The sequence below is a fragment of the Microtus oregoni genome, unplaced genomic scaffold, assembly GCF_018167655.1.
Source record: "Microtus oregoni isolate MIOR12 unplaced genomic scaffold, Mior012 000024F_ref0000369, whole genome shotgun sequence".
In the NCBI taxonomy this organism is placed as follows: Eukaryota; Metazoa; Chordata; class Mammalia; order Rodentia; family Cricetidae; genus Microtus; species Microtus oregoni.
Window position 1 is genome coordinate 2,417,041 of NW_024543083.1, and position 16,483 is coordinate 2,433,523.

At 38.3% G+C, this 16,483-nt stretch overlaps 1 protein-coding gene across 1 annotated transcript in view; it reads right to left on the reverse strand.

The window, feature by feature from the left end:
• Tex15 (testis expressed 15, meiosis and synapsis associated) overlaps positions 1-16,483 on the reverse strand; it is a 51,656-nt gene that overhangs the window by 23,779 nt on the left and 11,394 nt on the right. Inside the window, exons 3-4 of the mRNA XM_041673986.1 lie at positions 7,466-7,613; positions 2,555-2,720 (exon numbers count right to left, since the gene is read on the reverse strand). Of these exons, the coding sequence (XP_041529920.1) occupies positions 2,555-2,720; positions 7,466-7,601 (302 nt within the window). The 5' untranslated portion in view covers positions 7,602-7,613. The remainder of the gene's footprint in view (positions 1-2,554; positions 2,721-7,465; positions 7,614-16,483) is intronic.

Here is a 16,483-nt window from a genome sequence, read left to right on the forward strand (position 1 = left end):
ACAGGGAACTCAATAGCCATAAGAAATACATAACATCTAGCCAGCTGAAAGTGTAATATAATTATTTCTGCTTTAAGCCTTGGGAAATTTGCCAAGAAATCTCAGCTGTCTGAAACTGCAGAGAGTACCCTGTAAATTTCCCTATTGCTGCTGAGCACGTGTGTAGGTATGCATGCACACATATGCACATGGAGGACCAAAGCTGCTGTCAGGGATCTTCCGCCATCATTTTTCCACCTTCTTTCCATGGCAGGCTTGCTCAATCAAACCCAGAACTCACTGACATGGTTAGGTCTGCTAGTCAGTTTACTCTGCAAATCCCTGTTTCCACCTTCCGAGGCTGAAATTAAAACAGGCTACCATGCCCACCTGATATTTTTGTAGGTTTCTGGGGAATTACATTCCAATCTTCACACTTGTACTGCAAGCAGTTTAACCACCAAGGAACCTCCTTTGCACTGAAATCTCTATCTTAAGAATATAATCATGCTTGCTGTCTGTTATGTTTGTGGTCTGAGTATGACAACAAAACTATTTTCCTTGTTTATAATCCATGAACATATGATGTGTACCATAGACCCAAGAATCCCCAGTACACAAAATTTTTTTTTTCAATTTTACCTCTTGGAAGTACTTTATGGCTTTTCTTTGATATATCAGAATTAGCAGATCACTGCTACCTTTGAGGAAGATCACTGTGATGCTTCAGTTGATCTGATATTGGAGAAAGCTACAAATTGACCATGTGTCGTTAATGTATAGCACATGGATATACTGGGCAAAAGAACTGTTCACATTCCAGACAGGATGGGACAGTACAGTGTGAAATCTCACTGTGATACAGCAATATGAAAGTTAGAATTATGAATAACAATTTAGGAATTTTGTGTTAAGGAGTTTTAGACCATGGTGGCTGTGGAAACAAAACCACAATGTAACAGTTTAGAAAATAAACTCGCTAGCTCCAAGAGATAAAGCAGTATTTCGTTTTCTGTTGTAACAAACTGCCACAAACTGGGCTAAGAAGTATAAATCTATCTCAAAGCAGTTATGTAGCTCTTTAGTCCTAAATAGGATATCTGTACTACATCTCCCCAAGGGCTCTGGGAGCATCACAGAATACTGTTAAGAGCCAGAAGTTCTGGAGGGATGCTGCAATAGCGTCTTTTGGACATGACAGGACCACTATACTTAGGAACTCACAGCAGCTCTGGTCGCCCACACAGAATAAAGCCACCAAAATTCCAGCACGGATGAGGGAGGTCTCACAAGCTCTTTCCTCTAGTTAAGGAGCTAATGGAAGTTGATGTCTGGGGAGAGGGGAGATGGTGAGTTTCCTTTAGGGGCTTGGCCTTTGGTACATTAACTACCTTTGTTCCTAGTGGATGGTCTTGTGCACATACCGGCAGCACTAACACATCTTGGGGGATTACAAAAAGGAAAAAAAAAAAGAGGATGAGGTTGGGAGCAGAACACAGTGGTTGGGTCTGGGAGGAGTTGAAATAGTGGAAAAGGAAATAGAACAAAAAGTATTATATACATGCATGAAATTGTCATAAATAAAAACTTATTTAAAAAGTAATGGGGTAAGTAAAGTGGCTCATTGGGTGAAGACATTGTTGCCAGCTTAATGACCCAAGTTTGAACCTTGGGACCCATACAGTGGAAGAATTGACTTGTATGTAAAGTAAGTACAACACAGTAAAAATTAAAAAAAAAAGGTGCAGTGATACAGGTAGTTACCTGAAGTCTACCTCTCCCCCCTAACTTGCACACAGAGGTAAGTGTTAGAAGAGGGCGTGTGAAATGTGACTAGGTTAGTGCATGAAACAATCACTTGAAAATTTAGTGCTGTTAGAGATTATGAGGATGAAATACTCTATTATTTTCTGTAGTAAATCTTTGTGTGACAAATGCATGTGTTCATGTGCATATGTGTACATGGTTGAAGTGACACCAGGCTATTTCCTGGTTCTCTCCACCTTACTGTTAGATCAGTGGTTCTCGACCTTCCTAACACCATCACCTTTAATACAGTTCAAGTTGTGGGGACCCCAGCCTTAAAGTTATTTTCATTACTATTTCAAAACTGTAAGTTTGTAACTGTTATGAATTGCAATGTAAATGTGGTTTTCAATGCTCTTAGGCGACCCCTAGGAAAGGGTAGTTCAACCCCCAAAGGGGTTACAATTCACAAGTTGAGAACCACTGCTTTAGAGGTATTCTCACTCACTGAACCTGGAGTTCCTCATCTGGCCAGGTTGGTTGTCAGTATGCTTCAGGGTTCCACCTGTATCCCTGCCCCCACCCTGAGCTGGTGTTACAAACGTGCTCTCTGCTGGGCCTGAATTTTACACAGGTGCTGGGGTCCTCACGCTTGCAGAGCAGGCATTTTACGTTTAGCCGTATCCCTAGTCTTTCCTTAGTGATTCTTATTACATAATCTATCTTTATTTTCTTAGTAATACTTAAGTTTCAAGTGACAAAAATAAATTAGGATGAGTCCATGATTAGAAACAACACAATCTCAAACATGCTTCAGCTCCACACTCACCTTTTAGCAGAAAACTGCTTTTCCAGATATTCATTGCAAACCAGCTTTGTATCTCCAAACTGCCACGTGAGCTGTAGGTCACAGCTTGTATCAAGCCTGCACTGCTTCAGAGTGCCATGTATGAAGCCATACTCTCTACTACTGGTGTAACAAGAGGACAAGTAAACTAAAGATAAAGAGGGGAGAAGAGTTATTTGTGCTTAAAATGACAATGCACATTTGTACAATGGTAACAGCACTGCTGAGTTTGGAAATTTCATTAACGGATGAAGGCAACAATCTACAGTGAAAGTTGTACCACAGTGCTGTGGACCTCCTACACTTGATGTATGTGAGAACACTAGCCTTGCTTTTCTCCACACCTATTGGAATTATCAATGGTTACCACATACAGACAAAAGATAGCCCTAGAATTTAGGTTACTAATTAATTTTTAACTTAAATCACAGTGACTCGACAATGTGGATCATTAACAATTACACACCTGGTAGTTTCTGTTAGCACTTTTTGGTATTTCCCACGTAAAGATAATGTGTATGTTAAGAATATGGCTGAACTGCTAAACTCTTTCAAAACAGCAGCAGCATTCTGGGTCCCCAGCAGAAGTCAATGTGGTGCTATGTTCCACACCCTCCCTAGCATTTGATGTGATCAGTGCTCTAAATTTTGGCCATTTTAATAGGTATGTGGTAGTATCTAATTGTTTTAACTTTCATATCCTCAATGATGTACGATGTAATTTTTTTTTTTTTGAGACAGTGATTCTCTCTGTAGTTTTGGAGCCTGTCCTGGAACTTACTCTGTAGACCAGGTTAGCCTCAAACTCACAGAAATATCTGTCTCTGTCTTCCAAGTGCTGGGATGAAAGGCATGCACCACCACCAACAACACTGCTCGGTAAAATCATCTTATTACACACTATTTTCTATCATCTTTGCTGACATTTCCTTAAGGTGCCTGACCCAGTTTTTAGTATGTTTTCTTACTGTGCATTTAAGGGCTCTTTCCATACTTGAATTGTTAATAGTCTTTTATATATGTTTTGTAAATAGGTTCTCAAAGTCTGTGGCTTTTTATTTTTTGCATAAAATTCAAATTTTATGATTAAGGTTAATTATTTTAAAGTTAATATAATGTACTTGTTCATGTACAAACCTCCCTTCCCAATTTCTGAATCATTACTGAGGTATAAGACAGAAATATAAGTTGAGGTACTTATTCATGTTTTTACAAACTGCAAATAAGGGTTTGACTTTCAAAATCTGAAATCAACATAATTCTGTAGTACTATACCTTAAGTTTTATCTAAAAAGTCATTATTATTAAGAATATTTACATTTAAAAAAGCCTTTACTTCACTTCAACTTCCTGAGACTTACAAGGTTTTGTTATCAGTAGTGGCAGTTTTGTAATCATAAGGAAAAATGGTGACCAATTTCATGTGCCCATCAGTTCTCTGAAGACCTGGTTAGAATCCTTAGCAAATGTTTGGTGGCAACTGCAATAATTATGAATGTTACGAGGGTGATATAGCAGATTACTCTTCAAATCAGCTTTTGTACAAAAAGAAAGGGACAAAAAACATCTCCAAGTATGGTTCTGGAAAAGTAACTGTCTACAACTGAACGCTATGGAGTGTAACAGGGCTTTTAATGAGTGTCCCTCTGGTTCCTTTTGAGTTCCTCAGGTGCTTCTGAATGCAATCCAAAGCCTGTTTCATCTCCTTGATTACAAAGACAGTAAAACACTGTTGTACTTGTCAACAGGTACGCTCCCACTCTCAACTGCACCACCTGCTGAGAGGTTCTGTAGCTGGAGGTATTCTCTGACCCCCGGATCCCCCATCAGTCAGTACTCCATGCTCCTGTGGACTTCCGTAATTACGTCTACAAGGTTCAGCATTATGCTTCAGGCAAAAGCCCCCCAAATTTTCTTATTTCCACATCTATCACAAACTGGCACCAAGTTCTAAATAATCAGGTAGCTTGCTCATTTCAAAACCAGACTGGGTGTCACATACATCATACCATGAGGCCAGCACCAAGACTACCTGTAAGACTGAGCAGGTAGAGGGCGGTGGTGGAGCACGCCTTTAACCCCAGCACTCGGGAGGCAGAGGCAGGCGAATCCCTGTGAGTTTGAGGCCAGCCTGGTCTACAAGAGCTAGTTCCAGGACACACTCCAAAGATACAGAGAAACCATTTCGGGAAAACAAAACAAAAAAGACTGAGCAGGTCCCTGTGCTTCACCCCACTGGCAGTACTTTTCAGAGCACACACTTCCAATCTGATTAAGTCCAGCTAAATCAACACTTAGATCTAGAATCTCTCTTAAGTTAGCTATTTGTCTTAGTTAGGGTTTCTATTGACACGGCAAAACAGCACAACCAAAAAAGTTGGGGAGGAAAGGGTTTATTTGCCTTATACTTCCACACTGCTGTTTATTACTGAAGGAAACCAGGATCTGAGGCAGAGGCCATGGAGGGGTGCTGCTTAATGACTTGCATCCCCTGGGTTGCTCAGCCTGCTTTCTTACAGCACACCGGATCAGGAGCCAACTTACCATAGCTTGGGCCCTCCCTCACTGATTACTAATTGAGAAAATGCCTTAAAGCTGGATCTCATGAAGGCATTTCCTCAGTTGAAGCTCCTTCCTCTCTGATGACTCTAGCTTGTTTTAAGTTGACACACAAAACCAGTCAGTATCCTGAGGTGTCTGTTGTGTTTGAGACATGGTCACACTGTCACCCTGGCTGTCCTGGAAGTCACTAGACCAGCTGTCTACCAGCTGTTATTAGATGCCTTTGTCTAGCATGGGACCCCCTGAAATCTTTCTCATTCCATATTAACATGTCCATGGATATTTCCAATTTTCCAGCTTTGTTTATAAAATCATTTCTAGGAGAGACTTTTTCACAGTAGACCTTCTGGTATTCTGGGCTTTACAACATTTCTGCACCCTCTTCTGAGTGAGATATTTCCTCAGTCACAGGTGCTGAAGCTGTGCTGTAGATGTATCTGTTGGAACTTAGCTCTCACACTGTATCCAGATATTTTCTGTGATGCTTTCCATTGTTATAAAGTTTTTTTTTTTTGATGAAGAGTGATAGGTAGATCTAATTATCCAAGAAATGTGGCTTGTATCCAAGAGGGTTTATGGGTCTGGGACTAGATTCCTGATCCTACTTTTTGTTGTTGTTTTTTGAGACAAGATCTTACTATATAGACCAGGGTGGCCTTGAACTTAGAGATCTGCCTGCTTCTGTAGCTAGAGCACTGATATTAAAAGGCAGGCACCATTATACTTGGCTTGAGTCTATCCTTTTTAAGAGATTACTGATTAAAGTTGCAAGGGTTGTGTGGCAAGTACTTTAACCTACTGAGCCATCTCAGTGGTCCTGCCTTTTCTCTGTATGAGCCTTGGTTTACTGTGTATTTCAAGGATTGTACAATATTTAGCGTATAAAATATCTGGGCACAGAGTTAGCCTATGTCCAGATGATCATGTCCATAGATCTACAGTGATATTTCTCTTTGTAGCCTTCTTAACAAACCTAAGTTGTTGATCTTTATCTTCCTCTACCATATGCATAGAATGCTGTATATTTCCTTCTAAGCACTACTTTTACTGTGTTCCCAAAATCTTGTGTTTTCATTTTCACTTAGTTCAAAGTGCTTTAAAATTTCACTTGCTATTCAGTCTTTGAGCTATGTTACTTAAGAAGGCTTTGCTTAATCTTCAAGTATTTTGGGACTTTCCAGCTATCTTTTTGTGTGATTTCAACATTTAAATTTCATTCTGATCAAAGAGCAGGCTTTGTATGAGGTATTTTTTAAGGCACAGAGGAGGTCTTTTTTGTTGTTGTGTTTCATGTGAGCGTAAGAAGAATGTGTACCATTATGAAGCTCTAGAGTATATCTAGCCTGTATTTTAGCAAGTCTTTATTTATTAACACCAGGCTGCTTGGGGAACTGCTGGTAGTCAAAGTGAACAGCTAATTCCACAAGGCCAGGCTGACATCCTTGTTCTCTACAGGGCATACACCAATACTCTGGAGGATGTGCCCTGCCTGATGTTACTGCAGGCAGGAAAATTAATGTGGCCTACTTACTCAGCCTCCACTGGTTTGTGCTGGGGATGAATACCTGGATGTGGTAGAGGACCAAGCTCTGCATTTTGTTTTCAGCATCTCACCCTAGTTAGAAGGGACAACTCATTGCCACAAAGCTGGGGTTTTGGGAGTATGGAATCTTACTGATGTTGTAAGCAAAGGATGGCAGAGATGGGAAGTCCAGGCTCCCAATTTGGTCACTCCTGGTAAAGAAAAGAGAATGCTAACCTGTTGTAGTCTAGGCTTCCTACGTGGCTTCTTCTGACACCATATTTGGTGGCAAGGTGCACCTGTTTGTCTCCTTTACTTAATATTTACTGACAAAGGTGTAGTGGTCATGCCCCTCACCCAGATTTCTGGTGTTTCACGGTAGTAGTATGTATTTAATAGCTCCCATCTCTCTAAGCTGCCCCACTTTTAGCCCCATGGCACAGAAAATATAATTTTTATTTGTTTTATTTTTTGCAGAAGCCTGTGCCAAGTGATATTTCTAGATGGTAGGTACAAGTCTGGCTGGAGCAAACACAGAGTCCAGAAAACATATCATTAACTCTAGCCTCAGGTTCCTTAGTAGGTCTTTCTTCTTTGTACCTGTTTTATTCTTGTTTTATATGCAAAATATACAGAAGACTAGACACTGTGTCTACTCCATTTTTTATCAGCTCAGAGGCATATGCATATCTGAGGGAACCAAAGATTTGACTTAACCTAGTTTAATACAGAGTAAGAATGAACAAAAATGACTCCAAGAAACATTTTTTTTAAAAAATAAAAACTCTCATCTTGTAGAGTAATTTTACCTTTCTCAGTTGTCCTCCTGATCTTTGGAATAGTGAATTTCTTCCCAGAACCGGCTTCTCCATCAGTGGGCCATGAAGAGTCACTGTCTGGGTTCATTCTCCATGTCTTACACTTATCATTCTCTTTCATTTCCATTTTGTTGGTGACCTAAAATCAACCCCAAGTTAAGATCTCTATTGAAGTATGGCAGTATAATGTGGCAGTAATCTGAAAGCCCTCAAAGAAAACTGAGTGACAATATATTTTTAGTCATACGGTCAACAGGTTTCAATTACAATTTACCAGGTTACCCCAAATAGAAAATGAATAAATTCAAATTTATTATTTTATGTTATACCTTTAAAATTTTTCAGTAGATTACACTCTTGTAATTTACTGGATTATAATGGGTAGCCAAATGCCTCTCCATTCCCCAAAAGCTTAAAAACTTCACCAATAACAATTTTTATAAACATGGTGAAATTTTTGCTAAAAATTCTATTCTGTAAAAGTTCATTTTTCTATATGCTATGCTACAACAATTTTCTTTATATCAAAATTTCTAGCTTTGAGTACCATTTCAACACTTAGCTAGTAGCTAACAAGTCACTGTTCAACTGGTTATTGCTCCACAAGATAGTCCACAATGTTTAAGACAGGTTCTATATTATACTAGTATTAATGAAGGGATTCCTCCTTCCCTTTTATCCCTCTAAGTCCACCACATTCCTCAAACAGATTGTTTTTCTTTTTAAAGATATGTTTTTAAAAAATTTCTTATAATATTATATTATATTATATTACGTGTGCAGGTATTTTGCCTGCATGCATGTATGTGTATGCAAGGCACACTTGGGTCAGAAGAAGGCATTTGATGCTCTGTAACTAGAGCTAAGAGACAGTTGTGAGCTGCCATGTGGGAGTTGGCAATTTAACTTAGGACCTCTGGAAGAGCAATTGCTGAGACAGCTCTCCAGGTCCTCCTCAAACACTTATTCTTTATCTCTCAAAATAGAACTCAAAGTAGCTATCAAATAAGTTGTGATGCTTCCATACAGAATTTGTGTGAGCAGCCATTTTTATACCATTTCATAATATGGTTTATGAGTTGCTTGACAACCACTTAGCTCAAACATTAAATCACAATGCAAGTTATGAGATGATAAAATTCTGTAGACAAGTCACAAAGGGTAAGAGTGTACAAAGGGTTTACAGAGTTCTTAGCCTCTACTTTGTGCTCTCTACAGGAGATCTTGCATGTTCCAACCACAGAGTAGGAAATCAGTAAGAAAATAAACCTTCCCTTCATCTACCCACAGTGGCAAACACTAGCAAGCTAATTCCTCCTAACAAAAGCACCTTAGAGGCAGGCAGATCTCTGTGAATTTGAGGCTAGCCTAGTCTACAATTCCAGGACAGCCAGGACTACATATATATGACCCTGTCTCAAACAAGAATATCTTGATAATATCCAGATGCAGGAAAAAAAAAGGCTATCTCTGCCTGGCAGCTTAGTAAAGAAAAGGAATAATAACTTAGAAAAACATAATATAAAAACCTCTCAATTAGTCATGGTTTATTATGCGCTGCAAATAAGGTATAGAACAGTTGCCTGGCTGAATGTACTTGAAGGGCCAAAAGTGCTCAATATTGCCATTATAGTTAAATTCAGGGAAACTGAATGATTTTAGTTGTGCGTTATCTTACAAAACATTCCTCTAGTAGAATTTACTAGTAAGGTTTCTGAAATCACTTTTGTTTCTTGGTGCTTAGGACAGTATCACAAAAAGCTAATTTTAAAGCTGACAAAGGATGTCATTCAAGAAACAATGGGTTCAATATTCTCCACTGGCTAAGCTATAGGTTGTTACCTTTTCAATTAACAACTTTCTTATATGAAGATTATTTCTTAAACTTCAATCCAAATAAGTCAGTCACATTAATAAGTCATTTTTATACTAACTTATGTATCAGAGGCTCATAGCCATTATATTTATATTAATCTTTGCACACATGTATAAAATGTATAACATTGTATATTATAGGACATACACAGTAATCCTTTAACTATTACATAGATCAACTTTGAGCCAATACATTTAAGCATTAGATAAATAAATTCTTGGGAAAATATAACTTATTAAAATTAAGTCTAAAATAAAAATAATTGACAATCTATTAAAAACTAAGTAGTAAAAATAAATTTTGACACTATTAATAAATCATTGTAATCTAAACTTATCTCCAAAAATCAAGGGTGATTTAACAAGAAAAATCTCCACTCTTTTATTACATAAAATGGTTATTTCATCAAATGCAGAAAAAGGAAATTAAAAATTCATTTATTTTATAAAGCTTAACAGACAGGAATAGGAACATCCATAACCTGATTTTATATATAAGCTACTGAAAACCTATAGGAAATTGAAAATGTAAGGATAAAACAAGGATACCTGCTTTTACACTTATTAAAAGTGTACTAGAGTTGCTCCTAAGAGCAGAAGAAATAAAATGGGTGAAGAACTTTTAAAAAATAACTGGGAAAAGTGAGACTGGATACCCCCGGCTTAGGAATTTCAGGAGTGACAGAGACTGACTCAGTTCCTGAGAGAAGCTCTGACCCAAATGACAAGCAGATTAGGTAGAATGTTAGTCAGGAAGGCAAACGTAATAATGCGTTAGAATTCTGGTTCTATCCAAAGAATGCCACCCAGAGCAGAGTATCCAACTTCTCTACCACAACATCTATGTTACATGGTTACAACAGGACCTGGCACACAGGATCTGCACAAAAATAAGTGAAATGTAAACCTGATTCCTTTCTGTGGACCACCCCAAGTCTATTCAGACTCATGTACAAAACAAAGTTGACAAGGGTCATGTTTTCCATAGTCTATCTCTTGCTAGGCTCACTCTACTCTGATTTCCACCTATGTCACTCCACCTAAAGACACCTGCAAGGTCCTTGATGACTTCCACATCAGCCTCTTATGTTCCTAAGTTATGTCTAACTTATTATGTATCTGGCTCCCTATTTTTGATAATCTAATATGCTTTTGGAATATAGTCATCCCCAGGTATCTATAACTTCATAATTCTGATGTTATAGTTACTTTTTAAGAACTGATTTCTTTGCAAATCAAAACAACTCTGAGATTCCATCTTAAAGTAAGAATGGCCAAGATCAAAAACACTGATAACTTATAGTGGAGAGGATGTGGAGTAAAAAAAAAAAAAAAAACCACTCCTCCATTGCTGGTGGGAGTACAAACTGGTACAGCCACTTTGGATATCAGTATAGCAATTTCTCAGATAATTAAGAAACAACCTTCCTCAAGACCCAGCAATACCGCTTTTGGGTATATACCCAAAGGATGCTCAATCATGCCACAAGGACATGTGCTCAACTTTATGTTCATAGAACCTGGAAACAATCTAAATGACCCTCAACTGAAGAATGGATAAGGAAAATGTGGTACATTTATACAATGGAGTACACACAACAGAAAAAAAAATAAAGACATCTTGAAATTTGCGGGCAAATCAATCTAGAAAACATCAAATTGAGTGAGGCAACCCAGAACCAGAAAGACAAATATCATATGTACTCACTCATAAGTGGCTTTTAGACATAAAGCAAAGAAAACCAGTCTACAACTCACAATCCCAGAGAACCTAAGAGAGACATACATGGATTTAATTTACATGGGACGTAGAAAAGAACAGGATCTCCTGAGTAAATTGGAGCACGGGGACCATGGGAGAGGGGAGAGGAAAGGAGGGGATCAGAGAAAAATGTATAGCTCAATAAAAATCAATAAAAAAAATTGATTTCTTAGCTTTTTTGTAACTAATCTTTCTCAAACTGGTCTTCACAACAAACCAGAAACTTTAATTAGTTAAAAATATTTCATCAAATGTAACCTCTTAAACTTAAGCTCCTCAAACATCATGAGGTTGAGGGATGAAGCCACTGGCAGAGAAACTGGCTAGCATGTATAATGCCTCGGACCTGGTCTCCAGCATTACGAGACAAGTCATATCATACTATACAAAATCTTGTGGTTTTAATTTGGCTTTCATATCTGTGAGGTTGGTTTAGTTTTATTTTTCTGTGAATTATCCTTTTCTTCCACTACTATTTTTTTTAAACATAGAAATGAGTCTTTTAATGACTGTAAAGCCTCTTCATCATATAGGATACAATATTTATATCTTTTGTTTAATCATAGTTTCCACCTATAGAAAACCACTTTGTCACATGTATAATATTAATGCCTTTTATTTATACTTGTGGCACCCTTCCTTTCAAAAAAACCCCCCGTGTTTTCTCATTTCTCAAACTTTTATTACAAAGTCGTCAGATGTAAGTCATGACAGTTAATCTTTTGTCAACGTGACTGATTTCGGAATCACTTATAAGACACCTCAGGGTGGTTTGTGAGGGTGTTTCCAAAGTGGTTCAGATTGAGGTAGGAAGACCCATCCTGAATATGGGCAGCACCCTCCCATGATCTGGAGTCTCAGCCTAAATAAAAAGAAAAAAGGAGGAAGCCAGTTGAAAACTCTCATTAATCTCTGCTTCCTGACTGGGCATGCAAAATGAACGGCTGTCTCATCCTTCTGCCATCATACCTTTCCACCATTATGGATGATAACTCTCTTCAAACTGTGAGCTGAGACATCCTTGTTCCTATGTCCTTCCACTAGGTATTTCGTTACACCAACAACAAAAGCACAACCAAAAAGTACTAGTTGCTCACATACTTACCATTGACAGAAGTACAGACTATTTTTTTGCCCACCTAGGAAGTACAAATTTTGTGTTATTGCTTGTGTTTCTGTTTTGTTGTCAACTTGACACAAGCTAGAAGAATGCATCGCAGTTGAGGAATTGGTTGTATCACACTGGCCTTTGAGTCAGTGGGACATTTTCTTGGAAAATCCCAGTCTGCTGTGGGCAGTACTATGCTTGGGCAGGTGGTCTTGGGGCACTTAAGAATGCAAACTGAGCAATCTATGAGAGCAAGCCTGTGTTCCTCCACGGTCTGTGTCTCAAGTTCTCATCTTTGGGTTCCTACCTTGAGTGCCTGCCTGCCTTGGCTTCCCTTAGTGATGAACTAAAAACTGTAAGATGAAATAAACCAATTTCTCAAGGTGATTTTCGTCATGGTGTTTATCACAGCAATGGAAATCTAATTAATACATCTGTAGTTTGCATTTAGCACAATGTTTTATGAGACTGACCATTTTAATATATTTTCTTAGCATCTTTTAAAAGTTATGACGGGCTGGTGAGATGGCTCAACAGATGGCTATCTACTCCTGAGACTGACAACCCCAGTTCAATACCCAGGTCCTACATGTGGATGGAGAGCGCTGATTCTTGTATGTTTGTACTCTGGAATCCATTTACATGCTCACTGCTTATGTACAATTTCACACAAACACAACACACATGCACATATACACACAAAATAAACAACTCTAATTAAAAGAAAATGTTATGAAAGTCTCAGCATTTTGTACCTTGATTGTTGTGGTACTTACGTTCAAATATCTACCCTTTCCCTTAATGTTTCTAAGCCCCTAATTCCCATCTAAAATCTAGTTCATGGCTTCTTCAGTGGATTTTAATCTGCCAGACTACTGAGTACTGAGTTTAAAAAACAAATTTAAGGGGCTGGAGAAATGGCTCAAAGGTTAAGAGCATTGCCTGCTCTTCCAAAGGTCCTGAGTTCAATTCCCAGCAACCACAACCATCTGTAATGGGGTCTGGTGCCCTCTTCTGGCCTGCAAGCATACACACAGACAGAATATTGTATACATAATAAATACATAAATATTTAAAAAAAAACAAAAAAACAAATTTAAACTATAGGGCTGGAAAAATGGTTAAGTAGTTAAAAGCACATACTACTCTTACAGAAGAGCAGGGCTCAGGTCTCAGTACCCACACAAAGTAGCTCAAAACTGTAACTCCCAGTTCCAGGAGACCTTATATTCTCTGGCCTCGGAGGACACATGCATGCAATGCAGATGAACCCACTAGGTTTCGCAGGGTGGTGGTGGCGCATGCCTTTAATCCCAGCACTCAGAAGGCAGAGGCAGGTGGATTTCTGTGAGTTTGAGGCCAGCCTGGTCTACAGGAGCTAGTTTCAGGACAGGCTTGAAAGCTACAGAGAAACCCTGTCTGGAAAAACAAACAAAACAAAAAAACCTCACGCAGTTTCATATCCATACACGAAAATACAAATAATAAATTTTTGAGAATTTTAAATTACATTTATTTATCCCCCACCCATGTGTCCCCATATTTGTACAAGTTCCACGTGCACGAATAGTGGTCACAGCACAAGTTTCAGGAATTGATCTTCTCTCCACCATGTAGGTCCTAAGGCTAGAACCCAAGTCTTATATTTAACGGCAATTGTCTTTATCTTTGAGTAAGTCAGATCACCCACAAACTGATGAGCTTAGAATTTTTTCATTACTACTATTTTCATTTATATGAGATACACTTGATTCTTTAAAGAAAATTGTTTTGAGACCAGGCCTTATATAGTCTGGCCTCTAACTCTATTTGTAGCTACGGATGACCTTAAACCCAATTTCCCTGCCTCCTAATGCTGCTTTTTCTTTAAATGTAAAATAAATCTATCTTTAAACTATTTGTGTGTGTGTGTGTGTGTGTGTGTGTGTGTGTGCATGTTATGTATGTACTATGCTGTGTGGGCACACTTGTGCCACAGCATGGAAGTAGGGGTCAGAGGACAACTTCCAGGCATCAGTTCTTTTCTTCCACATTGAGTTCCAGTGATCAAATGGAGGTCATTAGGTTTGCATAGGAAGCATTCACTGACCCTAAATGTACTTGCACCTGGTAATGCTACCATCTTAATTTTAGTAAATATAAATCTGTTCTTTTTTGTCTGAGTTATTTGTTCATAATGCTTTGTTTTCTTCATTATATGTATGTATATGATTATATATACATAATATATACACATATAGCTATTTAATAATTTATTTCCCTAATTTTATATTCTCTGGAGCCTGGCAGACATCTAGACCAATCAACTACATTAAGAGGTCCAAAATCAACCTTCAATACATACGGAATAAGATGTCCTACAAAGATGCCAAACCCATTTCTGAGGGCAGTCTTTGAAATAAAGCCAGGAAAATTAGCTATCTACACATGGAGAATGAAGCTGGACTTTAAAGTGTGTTCAGGATTAACCCAAAATGGGTTCAAGATCTCAAGATCAGAGGTAAATTATAAAGGTAATGTCAGACTGCAGAGATGGGACCTTTACAAAGAATTAGGTCTTGACGGGTATGCCTTCGGGAAAGGAAACAAAAATCATCCCATAGACCTCCTTTGCACCTTTCACAGTGAGGACACAGTGTGAGTGAAGATGTGTCCCTCATCAAGGCACCGTTTCTTCAAGAAGCTTAAGATTTCTCTAACTTCCCAACTATAAAAAGCAAATCTGTGTTCTTTTAGAATTGTCCTATCTGTGGTATTTTGTTAAACCAGCCAAGATGCATTAAGGCAGAGACTTTCAGATGATTGCCTATGGGCAGGGTTCATTGACCCTTAGTCAGCAAGTTTACAGGGAAAGGTTATAGTTTCCATGACAAAGAAAAGAAGGCTCAGACTAAAACACGTGTGTAAAGTATAATGTTCCAGGTAAATATATAACTGAATAAGTGACTATCAAATGTCTGTTCAACTAGTGATGGGAGGCCTTTTTCAATCTTTCAATGACACTTGAGAGACTCGTATTGCTTTGTTAACCCGTTTTATTTATGTTTAAAAGATTAAGCTGTGGCTACATTCTACAGGTTATACAAGGTTGGACCCATCAATAAACAGGGATCATAACAGGGATCATGGAAGGTCCTATGGAGCACTACTACACTTCCAAGCTCAACTATCAGCTACTGATAGAATCTGGGGGAGGGGAGGTCACTGTCTAAAATTCTTTGAAAGAATTTAAAATCTAGTAGAATGCATTCTGTACAAGCAGACAGGAGTTTGTCCTGACTCTGCTGTTGGCTAAATGCTCATCTTCTCATCTGTGCTTTGTAAGTTGTATAGTTGAAAATTGTGACAGTTTGCTGCTCTGACAGCAACCTCATCACCCTTCCAACTACTTTCAGGCTCTATGGGTCCACATATAGGGATGACATATGAGAAGCCAAACATTATGCTCAAGTGGAGGTCCTCCTAAGTTAACCAACTCCAATTCTCTCCCACCTCTCCAACAGCTAAATGTATTTAACTTGAGTATTCCTCTCTGTGCTTTATAGTACTTTTTTCTATTTACCAACAGTTGGTTCAATTTCCATCCCGATAGTGAATTTCACATGTAGAATTAATCAAATATTTAAAATTCATTTAATCAGCATGTGAGTGAACAAAATTCTGCAACATTGCTTTTGATTAAAAATATAAAACCAGTGTCAGAGAGATGACTCGGCAGATAAAGGTACTGGGCAGAGGAGAACTGACCCCTGCAAGTTGCCCTCTGACCTTCCCATGCTCTGTGGTCTGCACACAGAAGATAAATAAATCTAAGAAAAAATCTGACTGCAAAATATTTTCTTCTCCTATTTATATAGTGTGTCCAAGGGCAAACTCTAACTCTACATACCACAAACATCCTAAGCAGAACCAGCTTGAGTTTATGAGTGTTATTTCTTATATTAATGATAATTATAATTAGCTATTATAAATAGGCCAATTTTCTCTATGTAACTTTCTTTATCCATTTCTTCTATTACCCATGCAAAATACAGGTTCTTATGAAATTAGGTATATCCCGTAGTCTGACTATATCCCCCCCCCCAAATTTGTATGCTGAGCTTAACCACTGATGTAATAGTATTAAGTAAGACGACTAGGTCTGCAGGCAGAGGCTTCATCAAATGAGATGGTTATCTGTTTCAAAAAATTTATTTTGTCTTGATTGTGTGTGTGTGTGTGTGTGTGTGTGTGTGTGTGTGCCTTGCGGCATCAAATCCCCTTG